This window comes from Podarcis pityusensis, assembly GCF_964106645.2.
Source record: "Podarcis pityusensis genome assembly, chromosome: 13".
NCBI lineage: Eukaryota > Metazoa > Chordata > Lepidosauria > Squamata > Lacertidae > Podarcis > Podarcis pityusensis.
In genome coordinates this window covers 41346233-41372973 of record NC_138038.1, presented here as the reverse complement: position 1 = coordinate 41372973, position 26741 = coordinate 41346233, and the positions used below count along the sequence as shown (strand labels likewise).

General features: G+C 43.5%; 2 protein-coding genes across 2 annotated transcripts in view; both read right to left on the bottom strand.

The window, feature by feature from the left end:
* The window catches only part of LOC308461789 (C-type lectin-like), a 110275-nt gene that overhangs the window by 42738 nt on the left and 40796 nt on the right, over positions 1-26741 (bottom strand). The window lies entirely within an intron of this gene.
* Positions 3678-8806, bottom strand: LOC308460729 (C-type lectin-like). The gene is made up of 6 exons (XM_080977244.1): positions 8699-8806; positions 7838-7910; positions 7281-7372; positions 5716-5856; positions 5194-5311; positions 3678-3954 (listed from the first exon to the last, which is right to left on the bottom strand). Exons 2-6 carry the CDS (start codon positions 7896-7898, stop codon positions 3887-3889), a joined length of 480 nt encoding a protein of 159 aa, XP_080833370.1. The 5' UTR covers positions 7899-7910; positions 8699-8806; the 3' UTR covers positions 3678-3886.

The window sequence follows — 26741 nt, the reverse complement described above, 5'->3', positions numbered from 1 at the left end:
CGGCTTTGCGCCGGGCTCCGGAGGGTTGCGCAGAGCTTCCTGAAGCCTGGAGAGCGAGACCCTCTTTTCACGTCCTATAGGGTGAAAAATACATTTATATGCCATAAATAAAAATAAGCACACATAATTAATATCAGATAATGCATCTAACACCTGGAGCTTAGTCCATATCTAGGCGGAGTCCTTTGTTCAATATGTTTGATATTAAAATGAAAGGGGAACAGAGTGCACCTTTTGCTCAAGGGCACAGACTCACTTTGCATTGTTGATACCCAACAAGAATGGCCAGCTTCCTTCAAAATGGAGTGTTTACACTGGAACATTTCCCAGTATCCTCTGTTACATGAAGGGATTCCATGACAGACAAATCCACGTGGCAAAGAAGCCACAACTGTGAAAATAGCTTCTGTAAATTCAAGCTAGGTATATATACCATATTTTTCACTCTATAGGATGCACCGGACCATAGGATGCACCGGATCATAGGAGGGGGAGAACAGAGAAAACATATTTTTTTTCCTTGTCCTCCCCCTCTAAAACAAGGTGCATTCAAGGTGCATTCACCCAAAGCCTCCAGAGCGCAGCGGGAGGCTTCAGGCGGCTACCTTGGAAGCCTGGAGAGTGAGAGGGGTCGGTGCACACTGACCCCTCTCGCTCTCCAGGCTTCAGTGAAGGCAACCCAAAGCCTCTGGAGCGCGGGGGGAGTTTCCTCTGGGCTCCGGAGGCTTCAGGTTCCTTTCAACCTGATCTTTCCTTTCCCACCACCGCCAGCCTCAAAGATCCCTGAAGCCTTTGGAGCACAGCGCGAGGTCCCGCTGTGCTCCAAAGGCTACAGGGATAGCTTTGCGCAGCCACCCCCAAGCTAGAATAGCGAGACAGAGCGCTCTACAGTGCTCCATCTCCCTGTTCTGGCTTTGGGCTTAGCCGCGCAGCCTGCATTCGCTCTATAGGACGCACACACATTTCCCCTTAATTTTTGGAGGGGAAAAAGTGTGTCCTATAGAGTGAAAAATACGGTATATATCTACATTTAAAAATGGAGCTTAGTGAGGTCCATTTTCTTCCATGAAAATAAAAGATGCTGAAGGGGGAACTGAGATTTCAGTCTCTTTGCTGTCCATACTCTTTTGCCTTAGGTTTTTCCTCTCCCTGGTTCAGTTCCAGGATTTCCAGGCTTGCTTTTAGATATGCCAAGTACCGCGACTATGAGTTGGGCCAAACTTATTCAGGGAAAGCCCCATGGAGGCCATGTTTTCCACAAAGTCCCAAGCAGCCCCTTGTAAGGTCGTGTCAGCATGGATGTTAAAATCCCCTAGAACAACCAAACTAGGTGTCTCCAGGAGAATATCTGCCATGACCTGAAGCAGCTCGGCCAGGGAATCCTTGGTACAGTGGGGAGGTTGGTACACCAAAAGGAATCCTGTACTGCCTCTATTGCTCAGCTTCCAGAACATGCACTTATCCTCTGTAGTGTTTCCTTAGGACACTCTAGAGACAAAATGATGGACTATGGCTGGCTGAGTCATCTCTATGAAGACAACTGCTTCATGATTTTGAGGAAATATTCATGGAACAAATCACCATGACTTTTAGCATCTAAGGAGTGCCGATAGGCACTTATTTTCTCAAAGGCTGAGCTTCCTTATAAGTGAAAAATCTGATTTCAGTTCCTCTAAATATGAAACAGCAGCCACAATGTCAGAAGAGAGGTGGTGACCACCTTCAACTAGGAACGTGGGGAAAATACGTTCCACTTTGCATTGTAGAAATGCATATGAATATTCATTGGTTTCAAAATTATCTTTTATTGCTCAAAGCAGTCAACCCTTTTAGCAGTATAGCTAAAATGAAATTTCACATGAAGAACAACCTTCTTACTGCTTTGTTCCTTTCTCCTCAGAGCCAAGGCCCTGTCGTGTCCTGGTGGTTGGCTGCAAAACCAGGGCAACTGCTATGGATATTTTGATACCAAGTTGTCATGGAAAGATGCTGAGGTAAGAAATGTTTCTCCTCAACCAAGATGTAATAGAATCATGGAATCATGGAATTGGAAGGCATTCTAAGGGTCATCTAGTCCAAACCCTTGCAATGTAGAAATCTCAACTAAAGCATCCATGACAGATGGCCATCCTACCTTGGCTTAAAAACCTCCAAGGAAAGAGAGGCCACAACTTTCCACTGTCAAAGAGATCTTGCTGACAGAAAGTTCTCTCTAATGTTTCTAATTTACATCTTTTGGGCTCCTATCAGATTTCTGTGAGTAGGGCTATCCTTGCCCTGGAACAATACTTGTCCAGCATCTCAGACTTAACAAAAGAGAGTTGGTCACTTTATGTTCCAGTGAAGCATCTCCGTGGGAGCTGAGAATGTGACAATTATGCCAAATCCTCCTCTCCCACCAGGAGAAGAGGGAAGTAATCTTTCTGTGGGAAAGTAGAATAGACTGCAGTTCTGAAATAGATCTGAGACTGGGTTCGCAAAACATTTCATGGCTCTGGCTGTCTCCCTAGAGAACTCATGTATGAACTGCAGATTTTGGCAGTTTTTGATCCTTTGCCAGCTTGGCAGTGTTTGATCCTTTGCCGGCTTAGGGTTTCCGGCTTAGGGTTGATCCTTTGCCGGCTTAGGTTTGATCCTTTGGCAGTGTTTGATCCTTTGCCAGCTTAGGGTTTCTCCAGATGACCTTTTAATTGACCACTTATCTTGCATTCACCCTAGATGAGGGGGCAAGAACATGCTCCTACATTTGTTCATTTATTTATTTAAATGGATTAATTGTGCAAACCTACACTTCCTGTTATGTGCTTGAATTCCTCGTGTGAAATGCTGTCGATCTGGATAGTAAATTGTATGTGACAACTGCCCTGGGATATTTGGGTGAAGGGTGGTATGCAATTTGTAACAACAACAACCATCACATTCATGTTGTATTCTGAAAACAGTGGTTGCCAGGCTAAAATCTGAGTCGTGTATACTCCTCACCACAGCATTTTTATAAGAAATGGTTAAGCTGTGATCAGATCAGAAAGCAAAATTAATCTGGACTATTTATTCTTCATGTGCCTCCTAACTTCTGGACCTAATGCTGTCATTTGTTCTCTTTTAAAGAAACCGTTTACAGTTTTGCGAAATGGAATGATAGAAACTGCAACCAACTCAACAGCTACATCTGCAAGAAAAAACTCTAAGACAGCAACTGTCATTCCCAACTGTGCCTTCTGTGATTGATGGACAGCTCTCTGGAATCATTACCTCCAGCCAGATTCCAGCCAGACAAAATCACTCATGTCTGGCACAGAGAAGGGCCTACAGGTGAGCAATTGGTGCAGAGGTGTCTGGCTTAGCATCCCAGGATTTGGCACTGGTCAGGTAGTCTGGGATCCCCTTACATTTTCCCCTGTCCCCAGCTCTCAAAATCCCAGCTTTAGTATCAGCTCTGCTGAGCACCTCTGAGAAAAGAATTTAGGTTTGGGATAAAAAGTTTCACCTACAGGTTTCACCTACAAGGCACTCCTGAGTGCCTTGTCAGGTATCGGCGACAGTGCTGGACTGGAGCCCCAGAGGTACAATGTGCTTCTTTTCCCTGGGAACTCCAGTGCAGGAATTGCCCCTTCCCCCGTCTTCAGATATATGGTATTGGAACTGGAGCAATAAGGATGGACTCAGTGAAAAGAGAATACACATAAGCGAGTTTATTAGGATTATATTTTGCAGAAGTAACAAGGAAACTTCCAAGTGAATGGGAAGACCAAAGAGGTAGCTCTATAGAGGAGGTTATTTTGAAAATGAAGAAGAGCTGTTTTTCCCCCTTTGAGGGATGGGAGAGGAAGGAATGAGATCACAGACACATCCACTAAGCAGGCAGAGTTGGGAACTCCAGTCTCCTTTAAAGCTCTTGTTTGCAGATATAGGTACACAAAAGGTTACAAGGTTTATCATTCCACTTTCGAAAACCTAAAATTCAAGACATGACAAAAGTTACTATTTCCTGCCCATTATTACATAACCAAATGGATGTGGTTTGGAGTACGGGTTAGGAATTGGATTTGACTAGGGTATATTTCAGGTACTAAAAATCTGGACAAACTTGTTGAGCTCTTTTCTTTTCTTTTTGCTTGGGCCTTGCACCGCCTCCCTCCCTGAACCCTGTTCAGGCCCCTATTCAAGGTAAGCGGCTTTGGGACACTCACCAACTGGGCTTCCTCCTGACTTGCACTGAGCCTGGGGTTCTTGGCTCTGTGCACATGCCATCCATCTGGGCAAATGCTCACGCAGGTCATGCCCAGTTAACTTTCAGCCTCACTTCAAATTGAAATTGCAAGGTGCACCAGGAACAAGTGAGGGCCGGCCTGAGCTTTTTTCTTTTTTTGAGCTTTCCCCCCCAAACATCTCCCTTCCACCCCCCACCCCAAAATTCCAGCTTTTAAAGCATGTTTGAAACATTTTCCTTTGAAAATAGTCCTGGTTGCCATATGTCCAGGTTTTCCCAGACATTTTGCTGCTTTGCTGCCCAGACGCCATTTTCAGGCCCTGATTCCCGAACATGTCTGGGAAAATCCGGACGTACGGCAACCCTAGATTGGGTAGGATGGACTGATCCAGAACTGACCAACCCCATGTGGATTGCCCATCCAACTGTTGCCTGACTTCAACCTCATAAGTGTGCTCCTGATTCAAAATTTGCAGCTGAAATCAGGTCTTTTTTAAAGTGATGCCTTCTTTTGTTTCTTTATCTGACTTTAACCACTTCTTAGAGAAATGCTGTAGAAAATAATATGACATGGCCCACTTGAAAAACCACTGTTTCCAGAATATAATATGTAAATGAGTATGCATGCAATAAAACACATGCAACTAAACTATGCAGATGAGTTACAGCTGAAGCCTCCTGGTATGTTGGACAGTGACACTAAATGCTGAATGAATGGACCACTGCTAGCCAGGTCTACAGAGTAATTGATTTGTAAACATTTCTACAAGCGAACACCTGGTTGAAGGTTAAATATGACTCATAATTGGATCCCTTAAAATCAATAGACTTTAATTAGTGATGGTTGACAGATGTACTGTATTTTCAGAGCAATTTAGTGAGATGCAACCCTGAAAAGTTGGAAATTTAGAGGGAATTGGAGGGTAATGTAGCATTCAAGGTGAAAATGCCTTTTTTCTCAGGCATGCAAATAGTTTCCCTACCTGTCCTATGCAGCAGCTCCACACAATACTCCTTGCCGCCTTTATAGTTGTTTGGCTCCCCTCTGTTCCAGTTGTTGTAATTAAAGACTGAATCATCAAGCCACTTCCAATCTCGGTTCTGCAGGAAAGAGAAGGAACAGCTCATTTGACCAAGGAGGTTTGTAGCTCAGTGCAAGGATCTTCAGAGGAGGTTGCTCAGCAGGAAGCTCCTGCAAGCTATGATGGAGACATTAGAGAAGAAGCCCCTACCATAAGCACCATCTATGCAGGGCCATGGGTGCTGAGGCACCCACAAAATGTTCTCTGTGGGGGGCTGGCAGGGAGAGGCAATGTGTTGCATGTGTGGGCACCCCTAATGTGGGGTGGAACCCAACACGCCTGGCCCCTATGTAAAATAATGGAGAAGTAATTATGGCATACAGCCTAGGAGATGATTGAGATAAGGATGGGATGGCATTGCTAAGGAGCCACTGTGCTGTGCTGTGATGATGACCTGGAATAGAGTAATTGAAGGGAACTCACCTGATCGCGATCATGGAGCCCAATCCAGACATTATGTTCTTTCTTCTGCTTTGAGGAGATATGATTGGCCACCAAGGCTGACTCTTGCTCTGTGAGTATAGAAGCGAGATGGGTCCCACGGCCTTGGCTCTGGCATGCAATCTGAGAATAGAGAAGGCACTAAAGTCATTCTGCCACCATGATCATCATTCACTTAACTGTAAGTCACTTTCCCACAAAATCGTGCCCAAAGTGGTTCACAATGTATCAAAAAGATAATAATAATAATAATAATAATAATAATAATAATAATAATAATATATCCTGCCCATGTGGCCGGGCCTCCCAAGCCACTCTGGGCAGCTCCCAACAAAATATTCCCTGTACCTTCACTTCTCACAGTGAGGGAACTGCCAGAAGGCCCTCGGAGCTGGACCTCAGTGTCTGGGCTGAACGATGGGGGTGGAGATGCTTCTTCAGGTATACTGGGCTGAGGCCATTTAGGGCACTTTGAATTGTACTCGGAAACATACTAAGGTAAGAATTCAAAAGTGATATCCCACCCAGTTGGAGTTATCCAACTGTGAACAATCATGTGTAATGTCAAAGTTCTTAATTTATTCTATATTTTGGAATGTGGTTGTTACTGACAGTGTTTTTGTATTGTTATTTTTTGTAAATCACTTTGCGTTTTAATAAAACCAAACAGTGTATAAACAGTTTATAAATCTTGTAAAATTTATGAATGAAAGAATGAATACTAATCTCACCTCAGGCAAATCAGACTGAGTGTTCAATGAAGAATGGATATCACATAACTTCTGTGTAAGCTTTGTGCAAACAAATCAGGCTGAGGGTTTACAAAATAAGTCCTCTGGGGGAGACCAAATTTGGTTTTCTCACAACTCCAAATTCAGATGCCTTTGCATACAGAATGTTGAGATTGTTTTAGAAAAGGAAAATAGGCATTTAAATGTATGCAAGTAGTTTTGAGCTGAAGGGATTTGCTTTGTAATATTGAATTCATATTAACTTAACCTCTGCTGCAACACAGATAATCACCAAACAAACTAACCTACCACATTCCATTTTGGCACTGCAGACCATTATTCTTTTTAGTAAGAGAGATGACTTGCCTCTTCCTAATGGTGAGTGGATACATTCTGGCCAGGCCATCCCTCCTGACCACAGGATCCAACTCTTTTGGGCCGAGGTCCCTTTAGCCCCCCAATAAAATATTTGAGGGGGCGGGTTCCCAAAGGTGATGGGCATTGCCATTCCAATGGGGTGTGTGTGTGTGCCATGTCTTGTGATCGATTGTGCAGAGCAGGGCTTACCTGGCCACTGCTCCACCCCTTATTTTATTTAAGTTGGCACCCTTGAGGAGTCTTGACTGTTAATTAAGCCTTCTTGGCTCCCATGGAAACACATCCCTTGAACATGTTGGGTGAGCAACTCAATCTGAAATGTTGGCCAGGTATTGTCTCAGGACAACCCACATACATAGCCCTCCTCAAAAAGATCTCATGCGCAACCCACAACAATATCTTATGCTACAGCTTGGTTGGTGAGAAACAACTTCTTACCTCAGCTTCGGACCATGACTTTGGGCTATCAAAATATGCATAGCAGTTGCCCAGCGCTCTCAGCCAACCCCTGGGACAGGATCTGGCCCTTGCTGTATGGAAAGAAGAGTAAAGGAAGAAAAAGAGGGTGGGACAAAAGTTGTAAGAAGACTGTTTTTAATGTGAGATCTCACTTTACTTGTACTTTTGCTTATTCCAGTGAGGAAGCACAGGTAATTTAAACCTTTGTGCTTTCAGAGGTGGTTAGTGTCCAGTTGATTTGGTGAGACAGAAGGCAGGGAGACCAACAGAAGGTGCATCCAGAGGCAATGACAGGCAGTGCCAGTCCCTGACTGGTTGTCAATATGAATCTGAGGAGTGGTTCAGGGCAGACTGAGGTTGGTAGGGCAGTTTCCTATTCACTCTAATGAACCAGCTTCAATTGCCTGATTATTTATTCCAACAGCCTTAGCTTGGTTACCATCACTTGGAAATCTAACAAGTACTTTTGTTTACATCAATGCTGAGCCCCTATTAAGATTTCTGGGAAATTCCCAGATAATTGTTAAAACACTCACCTCCAGGGAACGAATAGGAGACCAGGAGACCAAGAAGGCAAAGGTAGGTGACAACCCCCATCTTCTGGTTGACCTTTTGTGGAAGGAAATGTGCAGCAAATTAAAAACATCCTTACTTATTGCGAATGTGGTGATAGCAGGAAGAAGAAAACCAGCATTTTCTGTTCTTGAAATCATAAATGGGAAGATTAGAGAAAGAAGAGAGAACCCAAAACCTAAAGTTGGCGATTGTTGAAGTATCATGGAGTCAAGTAAGGTTAGTGTGCAGATGCACCTAGTGCTGACCACTGACTCTTCTGGGCATGTGTGTAGTAGAAGAAGTAGAACACTCCCCAGTTTAAGCTCCCCACCCTTCATCACCACAGTTACTTATATTCCAGTTGAGCCAAGGAGGGAGAAGTTAAATAGCATGAGGAGGCAAAGAGCAGGGAGGAGTTTAGCTCCCCTCAGTCATTTCCCATTTTCTTCTAAAATCTAGACCTCGCTAAGCCCCAATTTTTAAAAATGAATAATGCAAATGATTTCCACAGTTTCGGTTTTATGGAATTCTTGCCACATTGACTCATCTGCTATGACTCAGTCTTGCATGTGGTAGAGGATTCTGGGAAATATTCCAAGGCAGTCTCTCCATTTCGGAAGGATGCAGGACAGTCTTGCTTTCTTCTCCACAACTTCTCAACCCACAAACCCACATAGTATATGTATACTCACTTACCTGTGAGAACTGAATGGGACTTTGCTGGAAGAAGGATGTGGACAGATATGTGGGTATAGGGTATAATGCTAGTGAGAGCCCCCAAAACAAAATATAAACCAGTAGCCATAGCATCAGAAGTGAGTTTGTGATTGCCTCCAACTTACCCAAGTTTCGTCCTGTGAGGTGATGGATATCGCGTTATGCAGGGGCAAGTTTGTCTCTGAAGCTGCTGCCTCGATTCTTATATAGATCTTGGTGAAGTTGGGGGTTGGGGCAGGGAAGGGGGAAGGATGAAAGTTCAATCACTTGCCATATGTTGAGTAGATATGGATAGGATAAATATGTTTCAATTTCCCTGGAATTCTCTCCAGTGTGGACTTAATTTACATGTTGAGTAGATATTGATAGGATAAATATGTTTCAATTTCCCTGGAATTCCCTCCAGTGTGGACTTAATTTATGGTTATGACCACTATACAGTTATGTTTCTGACAATGGGTTGGAAAGCAAATACCCTAAATAAAAAATAAGTACACATAATTAACATCAGATAATGCATCTGCCTTCTGGAGCTTAGTCCATATCTAGGCGGAGTACTTTGTTCGATATGTTTGATATTAAAATGAAAGGGGAACAGAGTGCACCTTTTGCTCAAGGGCACAGACTCACTTTGCATTGTTGATACCCAACAAGAATGGCCAGCTTCCTTCAAAATGGAGTCGTTACACTAGAACATTTCCCAGAATCCTCTGCTACATGAAGGGATTCTTTGACAGGCAAATCCACATAGCAAAGAAGCCACAACTGTGAAAATAGCTTCTGTAAATTCAAGCTAGGTACACACACACACACACACACACACACACACATTTTCCCCCATGAAAATAAAAGATGCTGAAGGGGGAACTGAGATTTCAATCTCTTTGCTGTCCATGCTCTTTTGCTTTAGGTTTTCCCCCTCACTGGTTCAATTCCAGGATTTCCAGGCTTGTTTTTAGATATGCTATAAGGCAGAGTTTCCCAAACTGGGGTCTCCAGCTGTTTTTGGACTACAGCTCCCATCATCCCTCGCTAGCAAAACCAGTGGTCAGGGATGATGGGATTTGTAGTTCAAAAACAGCTAGAGACCCACGTTTGGGAAACACTGCTATAAGGCACCCACTCTGGCTGGGATGTTGTTATGATTGTGATTGTGATTATTATGGCTGGGAGAAAAGCTAGACAGGGGTGAGGGTGGGTTTCAGCTCCCATCTCCCCCCACTAGCATCCAGTTGACTCAGCTACTAGAGGATTGTGTAGATAGTCCCTGATATCAGCTACTAAAACTTTGTGGCTGCTGTATTTTTCTGGTGACAGCAATTTCCTCACACACAACCCCCCACAACATCTGGGTCCTTATGGAAGGATGGCACTCACTTGTGCAGAGATAGTATAGAGAGAGAGAGAGAGAGAGAGAGAGAGAGAGAGAGAGAGAGAGAGAGAATGCTTTTGAATTTTGGTGCTGGAGGAGACTCTTGAAAGTCCCATGGACTGCAAGAAGATCAAACCTATCCATTCTGAAGGAAATCAGCCCTGAGTGCTCACTGGATCATGAAGCTGAGGCTCCAATACTTTGGCCACCTCATGTGAAGAGAAGACTCCCTGGAAAAGACCCTGATGTTGGGAAAGATGGAGGGCACAAGGAGAAGGGGATGACAGAGGACGAGATGGTTGGACAGTGTTCTCGAAGCTACAAACATGAGTCTGACCAAACTGCGGGAGGCAGTGGAAGACAGGAGTGCCTGGTGTGCTCTGGTCCATGGGGTCACGAAGAGTCGGACACGACTAAACGACTAAACAACAACAACAAAAGAGTATCTAGTGTGTGTGTGAGTAGGGCTGCTGGTCTGAATATCTTTTACAGGAACACAGAAAATATTCTCACAGCATCCAGAAGTCTGAGTTTAAACATGTATGTCCACTGCCAGATGATTTATATTACGCTTGATGCTTTGCATGTTTGTATGGTCCATTGGGGATTTTTTTCTTGAAATATATACACACACACACTTACGCACACACGTGTCACACATCTTTTTTGTATAAGGTTTTATTCAGACATTTCACAATACAATAAAAAGAAACTATTCTAAACAGAAAATAATAAAAAGAACAAAACAAAAGAGGAAAAAGAGCCAGATGAATACAAAGCTCTCTCACACATATATCCTAACTTTGAGCAATGAAATTCGTTTAAAAGATACCTCTATTATTTAGGAACTGTGTGGTTATGGTCTTCCTGGGATCAAGGTCATGTCCCACCAACTTCTAATTTATTTTGGTAAGCAGAATGGTTAACTAGCACGAATTAATAAGAGCTCAAATGATTTTGATGTCCTATTTTTCAATCACTCAGCAGCTACTCCATTTTCAATCCTGCTGCAAATTGCTTCCACATAATATTCCATTTGGACTACACCCTGGTGAAGCAGACCCCTGTAAGTAACAGTATTTCACATTGTGCTCTCCTTAGTTTGTGTTCTGGGGGTATAGAAAGGTAGGCCAAAAAACAAAGATTAAGTCAACAAAACAACATACATAAAAATCTCTCAGTCTAACCTACCTCACAGAGTTGTTGTGAAGGCAATACAGAGAGAGGAGAGCCATGTATGCCACCATGAACACTTGGATGGCATAGAATAGGGGTTTCCAAACATGGGTCTCCGGCTGTTGTTGGACTACAATTCCAAACGTCCATAGCTGGCAAGGCTAGTTGTCAAGGATGGTGGGAATTGTAGTCCAAAAACAGCTGAAGACCAAAGTTTGGGAAATGCTGGCATAAGGAGAAAAAGGTAAAAGCAAAGGAAATAGCATCTACACATTGCTTCCACATAACATTCCATTTGGACAACACCCTGGTGAAGCAGACCCCTGTAAGTAACAGTATTATAGCCTCAGCCTAATGTGTAGTGATTAGAGTGTTGTCCTAGGCGCTGGGAAACTACGGTTCAAATCCCCATTCAGCCATGGGTCAGATGCCATTTCTCAATCTAAGCTTCTTCACAGAGTTGTTGAGAAAACAATAGCAAGAGAGGGGGAATTATGTGCTCCTTGGATGGCATAGAAGACGGAATATAATATAAAAACAAAGGAAATAGCATCTCCTTGTCAGAACATAAGGTCCCTGGCTAACGGCATCTCTTTCACCCTCTCAACTATGGTCATCCTTCTTCCTTACTAACCTCTCTCTACTGTTCATCTCAGGCCTAAATATAATGATGTAGATTTTGGGGAGGAAGATGCAACCCAGTAAGCCAGCAGTAGAGGCCAAGATGGAGAAGATCTCCACAGCCACCATGTATTTCCCTTTGGTGCTCAGATAAGTGGGGACAAAGGACAGCCAAACACTGCAGAAGACCAGCATGCTGAAGGTAATCATCTTGGCTTCATTGAAAGTATCAGGCAACTTCCTGGCAAAGAAAGCCACAGAGAAGCTCACAATGGCCAAAAGACCCATGTAGCCGAGAATAAGGTGGAACATGATGTCGGAGCCTTCATTGCACTGCACTATGATCTGCCCATCCTGGGAGTGCAGGTCAAACTCTGGGAATGGGGGAGAGGATGCCAGCCACCCAAGACAGATGCCAGCTTGAATGAGAGAGCAGAAGCTGATAAGGGATCCTGCCAGCCTCTTCCCAAGCCATTTCCTCAGGCTGTTCCCAGGCTTGGTCACCATGAATGCCAAAACCACAGTGAGGGTTTTGGCTAACACACAAGCAACAGCAATGGAGAAGACGATGCCAAAGACGGTTTGCCTCAAGACACAGGTCACCTTTGTAGGCCTGCCAAGGAATAAGAAGGAGCAGAGAAAGCAGAGAAGCAGAGAAGAGAGCAAGGTGCAGGTGATGCCCCAGTTGTTGGCTTTGACAATGGGAGTGTTCCAGTGCAGACCGAAGGTCCCCATCACAACAACTGTGACCAGAGAAAGCAGGAGAGCCAAGGAGGCCAGAATTGCCGCCAAGGGCTCCTCATAGGATAGGTAGCTTATTTTTTTTGGAATACATTGGTCCTGAAAGGCATTTGGGTAGTGATCATCGGGGCATTTCTCACAGTGATCTGCATCTGAAAGTGAGAAGCATGCTTTTAGTATTTCTTGAAGCAATAATTAATAATATTATTGGTAGTGTCTATTATGCTGTACGCAGAACATATTACTCAACTGAGGAACCAAAGCCTAATTTTTCAACTAAGTGATGGTTCCTCCATGAGCATCTCAACTGTAGTAATCAATCCATTCATATTTATTTGTCATGGTTGCATTATACAGATTGATTTCAGTGTTTCCCCCTTAAACATGTCTATCTCTGCATCCAGCCCCATGTTTTTGCATTTCTAAGCTTGTGGCTCAGTGTTTCTTTTTTACACTTTCCGTAATGGAACTTGGGAGTGCATGAAACAGCTGGGTAGCCTGTCATCAGGAAAATCTATATTTGACAAGAAATAACTGTTCCTAATGATTGAAACTGTGTGGATACAACAGAGGAGATAATTTACTATTTGTTAATAACAGAAGATGAAAATGTGTTGGCTGCAGTTTCAATGGTGAGAAAAGGGAATCTATGGCATGCAATCTTAATGATTTCTACCCAAATGTATGCCATGCTGATTTCAATGGTGCTTACTCCCATGTGGATGTAATTGCACATAGGATATGCCTGAATAGGCGTGCAAAAGGTAGGGGAGAGGAAAGGAGAATATGTGTCAATAACATAAACACATGTGCTTGGGATCCATGACAGAAAATAAGCAGACATAATAAGACTGAAACATGAATGTCTGTGTTGGAGAGGAAGATGGGAATTCCAGTTGACTTGGGTTCCTTCACTTACCCTTCTGGACTGAAATCCTCCCTTTAGGGCACTGAACACAGTCATAGCAACAGATTTGCTTTCCCTGCTGGGCAAACATACTCTGTCCAGGGTGGCAGCTCTCAACACAGGTGGAAATGGGCAGCATCTAATGGTAATGACAAGCAAGGGATTTTGAATCGAATAAGCTTGCTTCTCTACATAACTCTTATTGTCATCTATGTCTGCTTTGCAGCAGAAAAGTCACAGGACTGAAATTAGAGGATGGCTGTCAAGAATTTGCTCCCTGGGCAAGCATCAGGCCCCCTGATAAAGATGCTTTGTGCTGTGACTTAACCATTTGTCCAGCCCAGCACATGTCTGAATGGCAAAGAGAAGCTAGTGCCAACCTTCTACATCTTGATAGATTGATTCCTCATAACCCAATGCTGATTTCCTCCTAGAGACGCTCTCTTTTAAAGTTTAAATAAGAATAAATTTTTATTTAGTGTACTTGAAGTTGCAGATTAATATATATAATGCATGTAGGTGTTACTTACATTGCTAATATATCTAACATAGATTTTAATCTAAGATAAATACTGTTACAGACTGACAGCAGCACATGAGAACATTCCTGCTGCTCTAACTGTTTAGACTGCTCATATTTGCCATAACTGTACAAACTGACATAACTATGCCCTTTTAAAATGTGTTTTTTATATATCGGTTTTAATCTCTGAACATCCCTGAGACTTCTGGGTATTGGGCGGTATATAAATTCAATCAATCCATCAGTTAATTGCCTCAGATATGTGACAGCACAGGGTTTTATAACCTTCTGAGCACCAGGACTTTCCTTAGCATTTTGGATGCTTTCATCCCACACATTATGGCTCAGCCTGATGTAGACCAACATCCTGGGACAGGATATTTCCAGCACTCCATCCATCAACATTAGTGACCACACACTTCAGGTGGTGGATAATTTTCTTTCTACCTGGGCTCCGAATGGCAGAGATTGTTGGCAACAACGCATTTTACAGCACAACAGTCCCTTTTCAAGAGCTTTAAACACTTGCCAATTCCTCACTCAGAAAGACCTTGTTCTTTATTCCTGTTCTCTGAATTAGCTTCAGACTAGCTCTGGATCAACAAAGCAACAAAAACAGTATTTCATCAGTGAGTACCAGAGGTTCTCTCCTCACACTTCTCCTTTGTAGCCATTTCTGTTTTCCTGGATCCCCTGATCTTCTCATAAAAGATAATGTTGATGGATGATGATTAAAACAAGAAATAGTCCCGCCCACCTTCTTGAACTTGGGATTCCATGCGATGGCACTTCCATCCACTGTGAACTCTTTTCCTGGGGGGGCCTGAGGGTCCACCCTCCCCACTCGGACTCTCTGGAAGGTCTCATTGGGAAATGTGACCAAGTTGAGGAGATCATAGCCACCTGCCTGCTGCCCCTTCTCATCCAAAGAGATTTCTTCCCCAGCACTGTTGTTGAAGTGGATGTTTTTCAGGAACGAGTGAAGCTAGATTGCAAGAGGAAAAAAGACACAGACCTTGTAGGCTAATACACTCTCTCTTTTCCCTTTGACAAGTGGACCTTTGGCTTTTTACTACCATTCATCAGTATGTTATAGGACACTGAAAGCTGCCTTACAGTGAGTGAAATCATTGCCCTAAATAGCTCAGTCACTGATTGTTATTGGCTCTCTAGGGTTTCAGAGTCTTTCCCAGCATGATCTTGAGATGCTGGGGGTTGAACATGGGACTTTTTGAATGAAAGCAGATGCTCTGCAATTGAGCTGTAAGCCTTTCCAGTTTCAATATTAGCAGACATGACTTGGTATGTTTTTAACTTGGCATAGATTCTGGGTAATTCAAAAACCTCCTCCATTAACATATGCAACTGCCTTGTGCTGAGTTAAACCATTGTTCTCTGCAGCCCAGAACTGTCTGCTCTGAATTGCCACAGTTCTATACGGCATACATCTGTGGTTTCAACCCATTTCTGATACCAGAGGACACTCCTGGCCCTTGCACAGTCCCAAGTAGGAGAATCCTGGGATGGATTAATTTCAAGAGCTTTGAATGTGCAGCATGCAATGCATGTGGCCTTTAACTGAGATCAAGTCCCTCCCAATGATAGAGCTCACCACTGAAAATCCCCAAAGCCTCTCCTCCATGCCAGGGCTCAGCTGTGAAACATATGAACAGTAATAATAACTCCTGTGCTTCTAACATTGGGGAGATTAGTTGACAGTACCTGCCAGGGCTGAACTTTCGGCTGCATCCATCTCTCACCCAGTACTTTCTGTTTGGCTCTTGAGGAATACATGCTATGGAGAGCATGTGCTACTGCATGGACGCCATTGTAGATGGTGTAGCTCTGGCTGGACATTTCCATTTCAAACACGGGTCCAGTGAGTTTCTCCAGCTTCTCCCTCCCAGTGCAGGGTTCCTGAGTTGTCACAATTCGATTGTTATCTGGAAATGAACAGAGGAATGCACTGGCCCAGAACTGCTGGATGAAATAAAGATTTGGCTGCCATGGATTTATGGTCTGTAGAAAGTCCTGAAACCCTGGAACTGGATTTGAATGGAGTGTAAATGACAAAGTGCTATTGAAGGATTTTGAAGGAAAATTGCCTCCAACCAGCACTGCAGTGAAATCCCATTGAGCTGTTGTAATCCACACCCTCTCCAGAGGGTACATAGACAAAACCTCATAGGAGACTAAAATCAGTCTCAAACCTTCTAGAGACTGACTGTCTCCATAGACAAGAATCACATTCATTTGCCTCTGTGTGAGAACAAACATTATTGGTCTCAATTTTTGTTGAAGTAGCTCATTACGTAAAAAATTTGTCACTAGTGGGATCACCAATGTCCAAGAAATGCAGAGATTTTTCTGGGAAAGCCTTGGTCTCAGAGTACGAAGGAAGGTTTCTCCACTGTCATCATCTGAAACAAGGAGGCCAATCCAGTTCCACCCAAACTTCCTGAGTAGCCAGACAATGCCATCATACTGAGCTTCTTCATTGGGGACCATTTGGAAGAAGGAAGGGAAGCGCCTTTGGTCACTCAGCACTGGATCCAAGGAGCCATAGCTGAGCTAAAGGGAAAGGCATTCTATTTTTAAGAATCCAAAGACCATCTATTTGTTCCTAGAAAGAATACTTCTGTATTGTGGTAGTTATCCACCTGGTCTTACTTTTGTAAGTATACACCCCTGGCATTAGTAAGTCTCAAACTAGGAGAAGTTTCTAAGCAGGAAGCTGGATGCTCCTATGATTACATGATTTGTGGCATGGCCAGGTTTGGAAGAACCAGAGCTTGGATTATTAGTATTATGGGTTTACCCCCCCCCCCCAAATCCCAATGCAAATTGAGACGGCAGTGTTGGCAACACATAGCTAGGAGGCTTTAACATAATCATGTACCCATACCAAGTCTAATGTAGGACTCAAGTGTAGAAAACATAATGTAATGGGATTGAAAGCTAACCTGGATGCTTTTGGGGGGTTTTCTGTGTATGTCTGCCCTTGTGGTTGTATCTATGTGTCTACACACATACCTGTGGAATCTTGTAGGTGTTTAATATATTGGCCATCTGAAGGGAGTTTTGGGAGGTGAGCCCTCCAACGACGGCAATTAATTTATCTTCCCCATTACAGTGGTAATTGGGGGGATTTCGTTGTCCCATGAAAAGAAGAGCAAGAGTGTTCCGACAAGTTTGCAAAGGATTAAAAGCATTCTCATAAAATGTTGATCCCAGTGTGATGTTGGATAAGAATTTGGCATTCTTGTTGATCTCTTGCATAGCAAAGATGAAAGCAAGAACATGCTGGTAGTTTTTTGGGAGGACTCTGCAATGAGACAAAGAATGACTGCAAACATGGCAGAAAAGAAACAACTGTGTTGAAGTTTTCATTTTGATTCATGCATGTATTTAACTTGGATGTTTCAGCCTACAGGACAAGAACATTCCATTCAAACTAATATACTACAGCAGTCTCCTAAGATATTATGATTAGAAGTTCAGTATGTAAATGGTATATTCAAGGAGATCCATTGTTGTGCTGTGGATGAATTGGTGGTGTTGGATATTGGAAATTCAGAAACAAAAAGCAGTTAACCTGCCAAGTTCAGTCAGGCTCTAATTCTTTCCCCACTTAACTAGGTTCAAAATCACCAACATAGTGGGATTTAATATTGAGTAAATCAGATTGCAATGTTCATGCCTACCTCTTGTTCTGCTGCTTTGTCCATCACCTCCCTTCCATTTCTGAACCATGAAGTATTCATGGGAATGTGTTCTCAATTCAACCTGGGAAACAACTCTTTAGTATACCAGTGTGCTTTAACACACAATGTCTTTTTAGCAGCCCTTGAATCTAAGCCTTATAGATATGCTTTCCTTTGAAAAAACCCCAAAAAACTACTTGGGAAGCTAAACCTTCCTCCTCTTTTTTTATTCAATGGGATTCACTTCCCATATACTCGTCCATGGGATTATAGGGTGTGATCACACAACCTTCCATTGGAAATTGCTTATTCCCATGTAAACATGTGTTAAGGAAAGCTCCCCTTGATCCCAAATATTTGAGAGGAAGCATCCCATTGGACTCTGTGGAACTGCCTTTCATGCAAATCTGATTTAAGCTGCAATATGGCTGCAGCCACTTACCTGGGAGTAAGCAGCACTAAGGTCAGTGGTGATTACTTCGAATAGGTATGCATAGATTTGCCCTGTCAGGCTAAAAGCTGAAGCATGTTTGGGGTGTGGAGCAAAGCCCTTGGAACAGAACAAGGCTTACTTGCAAGAAAATTTTGGCACAGGGATGGGTTGCAACATCTATGGGTTGAAGTAGCTTGTAAACTTCAGCTGGGTTGTGGATGGGACACATATGGGCAAAAAGCAGGGCCAATCTAGTAGCCACACTTAAGCACTTTGGAATCCCCATGGATTTCAACAGGATTTGGGCCCTGTACCCACTGAACACAATGAAGGGACTTGTTTTCAAGTTAATGTGTCCCTACTGCTGGGCTTTGCTCTTTGAGGGAAAAGGAGGGAACTGCAGTTTATCAGGCTCAAAATGAAAAGGTGATTTTTTTGGTATCATCTTAAAGAATATCAAGTTGTAGGTAGTTCCACGTCAGTGTAGCAATACAGAAACACCACAATTAACTGGGGTGGGGGCAGTAGAATAGCATTTCAAGCAAGTCCAAATTTGTACTGAAGTACTCCTTAATTCTTTCCACAAGAATGAATATCTTACTTGAAAGACAACTATGAAAAACATTTTTAACACTGTGGTATAGAGGGTCACATGTGGTACCTTGGACTGATGATGTCGAGTTTATTTCTGCTAACTCAAGTGGTGGGACAAAAATCTGAATGTGCCCTGTGAAGGCTGACAGGAGAACCGAAGACAGAAGCCGATGCAGTTGTTTATTTCATCAAGTCTTGAGTAATCTGTGGACCCAACAGAAAATTCCCTGTAAATAAGTAACTACTTACTGAGCAGATAATGAAGAGATTTGTGGGCGCTCCATAAATTTCTGCATTTTGAAGTTTGCTAGCGTAATGGATATAAATTCACCGATGATCATGGCTGCCGGAGGACCATATGAATTGGTTTGAATTGTTTCTCTCAATCTGCAAGAGCTCAAATGCTTGTTAGAAGAACAATGCATCAGCAACAGCAGGAAAAGCAGGTGGTACACTAACCATTCTTGGGCTGATCTGGAAGCCATCATGTTTACCTATAGTCACTAACAGCATTTCAGTCTTGGCTGAAGTTATAAGGAAACTTGGATAGATGGAGGCATGTACCTGCCTGAAATCTACCTCCCTAACTGAATTTATGTAAGTTGATAGGACAGGTTCCTATATAGACTACAACACAGGACCATCACATTTGGAAAGGGCTGTTTCTGTGGCTTATATTGTGCCTGACATCTGATTTGCCATGGGACATTTAAAAGTAGTGATGCTGATCAATAATTATAAAAATTACAGGGTGAAGTATTTGTTTTGCTAAGGTCCTCAGGTCTCAGAACAAGCAAAGTTCTTACCCTTTAAAATATGGCTCTTTTGGGGGTGGGTCGGGGCGTTATTGCAGTATTGTTTTTATTTTGAATTTATATATTGTGATCTTTTTTGTGAACCACCCTGAAACCTCTGGGTATATGGTGGTATATAAATTCAATAAATGAAATGAAATGGCTTCTTAGAAGGGGGTCCAGGAGGGCACAATGACTGCTCCCCACATTAACTGGGGGGTGGCTTTTGCGTGGTCGCGCGGAGCCTCCCCCAGGACTATGAGTCTCCTGGCTAGGTAGCTTGGCTTCGCTGCTCCCCCCCCCCCCACTGAGCTGGATACCTTGAGGTTCCCGCCTAGCCTCAACAATTAGCCAATTACGGTCAGGGGGCCGTTGCCAAAAGGGGATCTCAAAAAATGGTCAGGGGGATACCTCCTGCAGAGACACATCTGACCTTTGGGTTGATGTTCTATTGATAACAATACCACTTGAAGATTTCTCTCTCTCTGTTTCCAACAAACTTCCAAGCCGACTTGGAAGCTTGATTCCCATGTGGGTCTGAATATCCCCATAAACATTCAAGGGGTATATTTGTCCCCCAAAGAAGGGAGTTTACATTCTCCATTATATTTACTCCCAGCCTCAAAGCACCCACAGAGCCACAAATGGCAAGATGACTATTATGCAGCCTGTGGAATGTGCTCAGAAGCAGCCCTGGGGCTGTGGTGCCTGATCACATGATGACAACTGGCTGTGTCCATAAACATGAATTCTGCACACTGGGACAGAACTGAGTGGGGAACCAGAGTTGCGAAAGTGTTGGGGGAAGCATTCCAAGCTGCCAGACATTAATGCTGAACCATATGCGCTCTATATTGTGAATACCCTATGGGTGGGGGTTAAATGGAAGGAGAAAATCTAGACATTTGGGGGATAGGGAAATGGAAGAAAGGAGAAAGGCAGTGGTGACAGCTCCCCACCCTAATATTTGACTGCTATACCTTTCTTGCTGAAACCTGGTTTTGCTGCAGTCGTGAGCATCAAAAAACCTCCTATCCATCTCCCAGCAGACACCATGCCCCCCCCGATGATTCACTTGGAATAACCATATGCCACCGTGTAGTATAATTCCTGGCAGGAAATGGTTGTAGCCTACCTGCTCTCCTAACACGTGTTGCAGACACTGAGCACCAGTTGGATCTAGCCAGGACCTCAACTTTTATTGCCAATGAATCTTCCAGGTACTCTGGTATGTCTATGGTATGTCTAGCTAAACTTGAAGCCCCTAAGCGCCGGAAGGCCTTTACCTTGGCTCGATGTCATGCCCTCCCTTCAGCTGTCCTTGAAGGCCAATACAGGAAGATTGCTTACCTGGAGAGACAATGCGCCTGTGACTCTGGATAAATGGAAACAACAGAGCATGTGCTTCTCCATTATCTTTATTATAGAGACATTTGTACCAGCTTCATCTTACCACTACTGCATAAGTACCCAGGGTGCACAGGACAATTCTATACCTTCCTGCCACTTTCAGATACCAATCATGCTACAACATACGTTGCCGGATTCTGCACAGCATTGCTCAAAATTAGTCGGATGATGACCTGTGTCACAAACTAGATATAATGAACACTCGTATTAGAGTGCTCTGTAGACTGACAGCTATAGTCTTATATATACTAACCTTTTACTCTCTTTCACTCTTGGTTCCTAACCCTTCTTTTAGACTCTCTTATTTTCTTTTGTATTCTGATAGACTTTTATATATACTTTCTGTTTTAACTCCTTTTAAAAAACGTTTTTTGATTTTAAATGATTGTACCCTTCCCTCCTTACGCTGGTCTATGACTGTAATAAAGATTTGATTTGGTTGTAGCTTACTACCCATGTGGATGGAAACATGAAAGAAAATCTCGGACAGTGCAGTACTGCATTCCACATTCCCTCCCTTGGATGCAATAAGATAAAGAAAAGGAAATTAAACACACATCAAATGTTATGCAACTTTCTCCGCAGTTTAATAGTGACAGACATTGCTGGCTTAACAGAATCAAAGCAGGTTTCTTTGCCACAATGGTTTAAGGGTGTTTGTTTGTTTGTTTGTTTGTTTTAATTGCAGTAAAGCAGAGCTGGACAGAGTGGCAGCAAAGGGGGGTTTTCAGTGGAGTTGCAAGGGATGGCATAATTGTTAAAAAGCTGAATATTTGGATCTGGGCGTTGGAAATCTTACGCTGTGATGATGATGCTTTCGTCAAAGTGCACAGGCTCATTATTCTGATTACAGGCAATGACGATGTATCTGGAGGATTTGTTATCAGAGTACTTGCAAGGTGGGCGAGTTGAGCCGCCTTTGTGCTTGCAGGTGGTGACAGTGATGGGGCGGAGAGCAATCCTCAGCCCGTTCCCATAATACTCCCCTCCAGATTCAGTGCACACAGATTTGATGTTATTCTTGGTGCCGTGGATGAAGGTGTTCACTTCCTTGCATTGTCTGTCCAGTCCGCGTCTTCTCATCATGTCGTCACAATACTTCTTTCCATGGCTGCTCTTGGGATTATCGTAGTGCTGCCTTAGGAACTTCTCATAGGGGGTTTCACAATAGGCTCCCAGTGCCAGAACAGACAGCAAAAGGTGAGGAGCACAAGGCCAGATCCCTTGAAAGGCATCATCGTGGGTGACCGCTGCCTGAAAGAGATACCTGGGGGGAAAGTAAAGTGGGTGTGTAAATGCTTTCTTTCTACACAGATGGGTAGCCGTGTTGGTCTGCCATAGTCGAAGTAAAAAATTCCTTCCTGTAGCACCTTAAAGACCAACTAAGTTAGTTCTTGGTATAAGCTTTCGTGTGCATGCACACTTCTTCAGATACCTGAAGAAGTATCTGAAGTATCTGAAGAAGTATCTAGTATCTGAAGAAGTGTGCATGCACACGAAAGCTTATACCAAGAACTAACTTAGTTGGTCTTTAAGGTGCTACAGGAAGGAATTTTTTACTGCTTTCTTTCTGTTTGCCACCAGAGGGTGCTTTGTGAAACAGCTTGGAGTTCAAATGAATGCTGTACTGTATATCCTTGCAAATTCTTATCTGCAAATGTTGTGGTGGATGTTATCTAGTCATGATCACATAACCATGTGAATATTGATACAAACCAGTCACCATGCATCATTCTTGTTTTTAAAACCCAATAAAAAAATCAATATAAAAGAAGAAGCTTGGACCATTGTTGAGGGTCAGGGAGAGGAGGCAAAGAAGATAGGATATTTGTACAAGCTCAGTTAAGTTTCTGGCTGAAGTGAGATGTGAGCAAGGGACTCACTGGTATGAATCTGAGCTCCAGACTAGCACTGAGAGACCAGGGTTCAAATCCCCACTCAGCTGTGAAGCTCATTGGGAAACCCTGTGTCAGTCTTAGTCTCTTACCCTAGCCTGCCTCACAGGATTGATGAGAGGATTGACTGAAGGAGGAGAATGATGGATGATGCCTTGAGCTCCTTGGTGAAAAGGTGGGGTATAAATCAATCAATCATCAATCAATCAATCAATCAATCAATCAATCAATCAATCAATATATCCATCCATCCATCCATCCATCCATCCATCCATCCATCCATCCATCTCCCTTTTGTATAAACTCCCTTAAAATCCTTCTGAAAGTCTTCACCAAGTGCCACCAGTAGCTCAACAAGAGAACGGGATATAAGATTTATTTCTTAACCTTTAGGTTAAAGTGCTGTACACCTGGGAACACCATGAACTTTAAGTAGATGGGTTGGTGTTGCAGCGTCGGTAGATTTAAACAATTGTTCCAATTGTTATTTTGCCTGCTATAATCTCTTGCCTGCTATAATCTTTTCGCATAGACTTTTACATAAATGCATCTTAAGCTCCCCCCCCCCTTTTCTAGTAGGATTTAGTAAGAGCTAAACTGGAGTCACTTTTACATGTGCAATTTGTGCACACAACAGCTCCCTCATCTTGTGGTTTAACGTTGTATGTTCACCCCTCTTAAAAATGTATATTCCCCTAATAATAACTGCTTGCTTTATATGCTGCTTATGCTTCCAGGCATGTAATGTTTTCTGACATTTCCCTTTTTCTAAGATTCCTCTGTGTGGAATGTGCTTTGAATTTCCTTGGTGTAGATTATTACTCCCATCCAGGCCCATGAGAGGGTGGGGGGCAGCCAAGTACTGCAACTATGAGTTGGGCCATAGGGAAAGCCCCATGGAGGCCATGCTTTCCACAAAGTCCCAAGTGCCCCTTGTAAGGTCGTGTCAGCATGGATGTTAAAATCCCCTTGGACAACCAAACTAGGTGTCTCCAGGAGAACATCCGCCATGACCTGAAGCAGCTCAGGCAGGGAATCCTTGGTACAGTAGGGAGGTTGGTACACCAAAAGGAATCCTGTACTGCCTCTATTGCTCAGCTTCCAGAACATGCACTTATCCTCTGTAGTGTTTCCTTAGGACACTCTAGAGACAAAATGATGGACTATGGCTAGCTGAGTCATCTCTATGAAGATAACTGCTGCATGATTTTGAGGAAATATTCATAGAACAAATCGCCATGAGTTCTAGCATCTAAGGAGTGCCGCTAGACTCCTGTTTTCTCAAAGGCTGAGCTTCCTTATATGTGAAAAATCTGGTTTCCGTTACTCTAAGTATGAAACAGCAGCCACAATGTCAGAACAGAGGTGGTGGCCACCTTCAACTAGGAATGTGGGGAAAATATGTTCCACTTTGCATCCAAAGGGAAATCCACCTGATTTGCATGTATTTCTCCAGATTGGCAGTGCAGTTCACCAGCCAAGTAATGTGAATTGAAATGCAAGGACTAGGATACAGTGTGTAGAAATGCATATTGTCAGAGTTGCTTCCAGATCCTAGCTCACAGAGGATCACGCTAGCCAGCGATCATTAAATAAAAGTCTTTATTGAGTTACAGTTTCCATTCTCAAGCTGCTACGTGCAACCCTACGTCTAATGGTTAGATCGGCGAAGCTCCGTCTGAGTCTCCGCCCCTTGTACACCAACTTAATATCCTAGCCCTGCCTTACCTTTTCCGCCTGACTGTTCTTCTCTGGGTCCCTCTGCCCCCCGGGGTCTCTTCCTTCCGGGATTCCTCTGACGCTGACCCCCCTGACTCTTCTCCCTCCTTTCGGCGGGCTTTAGGACCTGGCTCCCTTTCCGGGCTGCCTACTGCGCCACCTTCCTGTGCATTTGAACTTGGCACGCGCGCCCAACCTTCCACCTTCCGTCTGACCGTTTCTTCGCTCCCCGATGGAGGTGTGGCCACTCCTGACTCGTGCCCTCCCCCCTGTTGTGAGCTGCCAGCGCTTGATCCCTGGCGCCCTTCCTCTTCCCTGCTCTCTGGCGGTGACGCTTGTCCCGATTTCCAACTGCTCCCCTCTGAGTCCCCTCTGGCTCTACCTTCCTGGGGTGTCCCCCTAGGCTCCCCCCTTGCCCTGGCCACTGGTGCTCCTTTCTGTGAATCTTCTGATTCACTGGAAAGACTCGGAGATCTCGGGTCGTCGTCATCACTCATCTTTTCTTCTGCCTCCTCCCCCTCGCTCTCTGTTTCCTCCCTTGCCCTTGCCTCTGCTCCTGAACCCCTGACACATATGAATATTCATTGGTTTTAAATAAAAAAAATCCTTCCAGTAGCACCTTAAAGACCAACTAAGTTAGTTCTTGGTATGAGCTTTCGTGTGCATGCACACTTCTTCAGATACCATGCACACGAAAGCTCATACCAAGAACTAACTTAGTTGGTCTTTAAGGTGCTACTGGAAGGAATTTTTTTATTTTGACTATGGCAGACCAACACGGCTACCTATCTGTCATTGGTTTTAAAATTATCTTTGATTGCTCAAAGCAGTCAACCCTTTTAGCAGTATAGCTAAAATGAGATTTCAGATGAAGAACAACCTTCTTACTGCTTTGTTCCTTTCTCCTCAGAGCCAAGGCCCTGTCCTGTCCTGATGGTTGGCTGCAAAATCAGGGCAACTGCTATGGATATTTTGATACCAAGTTGTCATGGAAAGATGCTGAGGTAAGAAATGTTTCTCCTCAACCAGGATGTAATAGAATCATGGAATCATGGAATTGGAGGGTATTCTAAGGGTCATCTAGTCCAAACCCTTGCAATGTAGAAATCTCAACTAAAGCATCCATGACAGATGGCCATCCTACCTTGGCTTAAAAACCTCCAAGGAAAGAGAGGCCACAGCTTTCCACTGTTAAACAGATCTTGCTGACAGAAAGTTCTCTCTAATGTTTATAATTTACATATTTTGGGCTCCTGTCAGATTTCTGTGAGTAGGGCTATCCTTGCCCTGGAACAATACTTGTCCAGCACCTCAGACTTAACAAAAGAGAGTTGGTCACTTTATGTTCCAGTGAAGCGTCTCCGTGGGAGCTGAGAATGTGACAATTATGCCAAATCCTCCCCTCCCACCAGGAGAAGAGGGAAGTAGTCGGGTGCAGTGCTGATAATTTGGGTTCCAGAGCTCAAGTTAAAATAAATTAGGCATTGCAAGCAAATCTCCCAAGTTCAAATTTCCTTGTCTCTATTTAAATGTAATACAGTGGTACCTCAGGTTAAGAACTTAATTTGTTCCGGGGGTCCGTTCTTAACCTGAAACTGTTCTTAACCTGAAGTACCACTTTAGCTAATGGGGCCTCCCGCTGCCACTGCACTGCTGGAGCATGATTTCTGTTCTCATCCTGAAGCAAAGTTCTTAAACCGAGGTACTATTTCTGGGTTAGTGGTTTCTGTAACCTGAAGTGTCTGTAACCTGAAGCGTCTGTAACCCAAGGTACCACTGTACTCCCTTTCTGTAACTTTTTGCAGCTTTTTCAACATTCCACATAAAAATGCTTCCACCTACATAAAATAAATTGGGTTTGTAGGAAGACCGGCTTAGGGTTTCTCCAGATGACCTTTTAATTGACCACTCACCCTGCATTCACCCTAGATGAGGGGACAAGAACATGCTCCTACATTTGTTCATTTATTTATTTAAGTGGATTAATTATGCAAACCTACACTTCCTGTTATGTGCTTGAATTCCTCGTGTGAAATGCTGTCGATCTGGAGGTGCCATTAGTGCACAAAAGTTTAAGCCTGGCAACTTGGTATGTAGCACTAATTGATCACAGTCTTCCAGTAAGACTTGCCTCCTGAAAGTCAAATTTCAGAAAAATAAATAAAAACGTTGATAATTCCACAAACTTGCTCACATTTGGAAAGCTCCAACTCTGCATCATTCCTTTTAGTGAGATATGGTTTTTGAACTGTTGTTATTTGATGTGTTGTGAGACACTA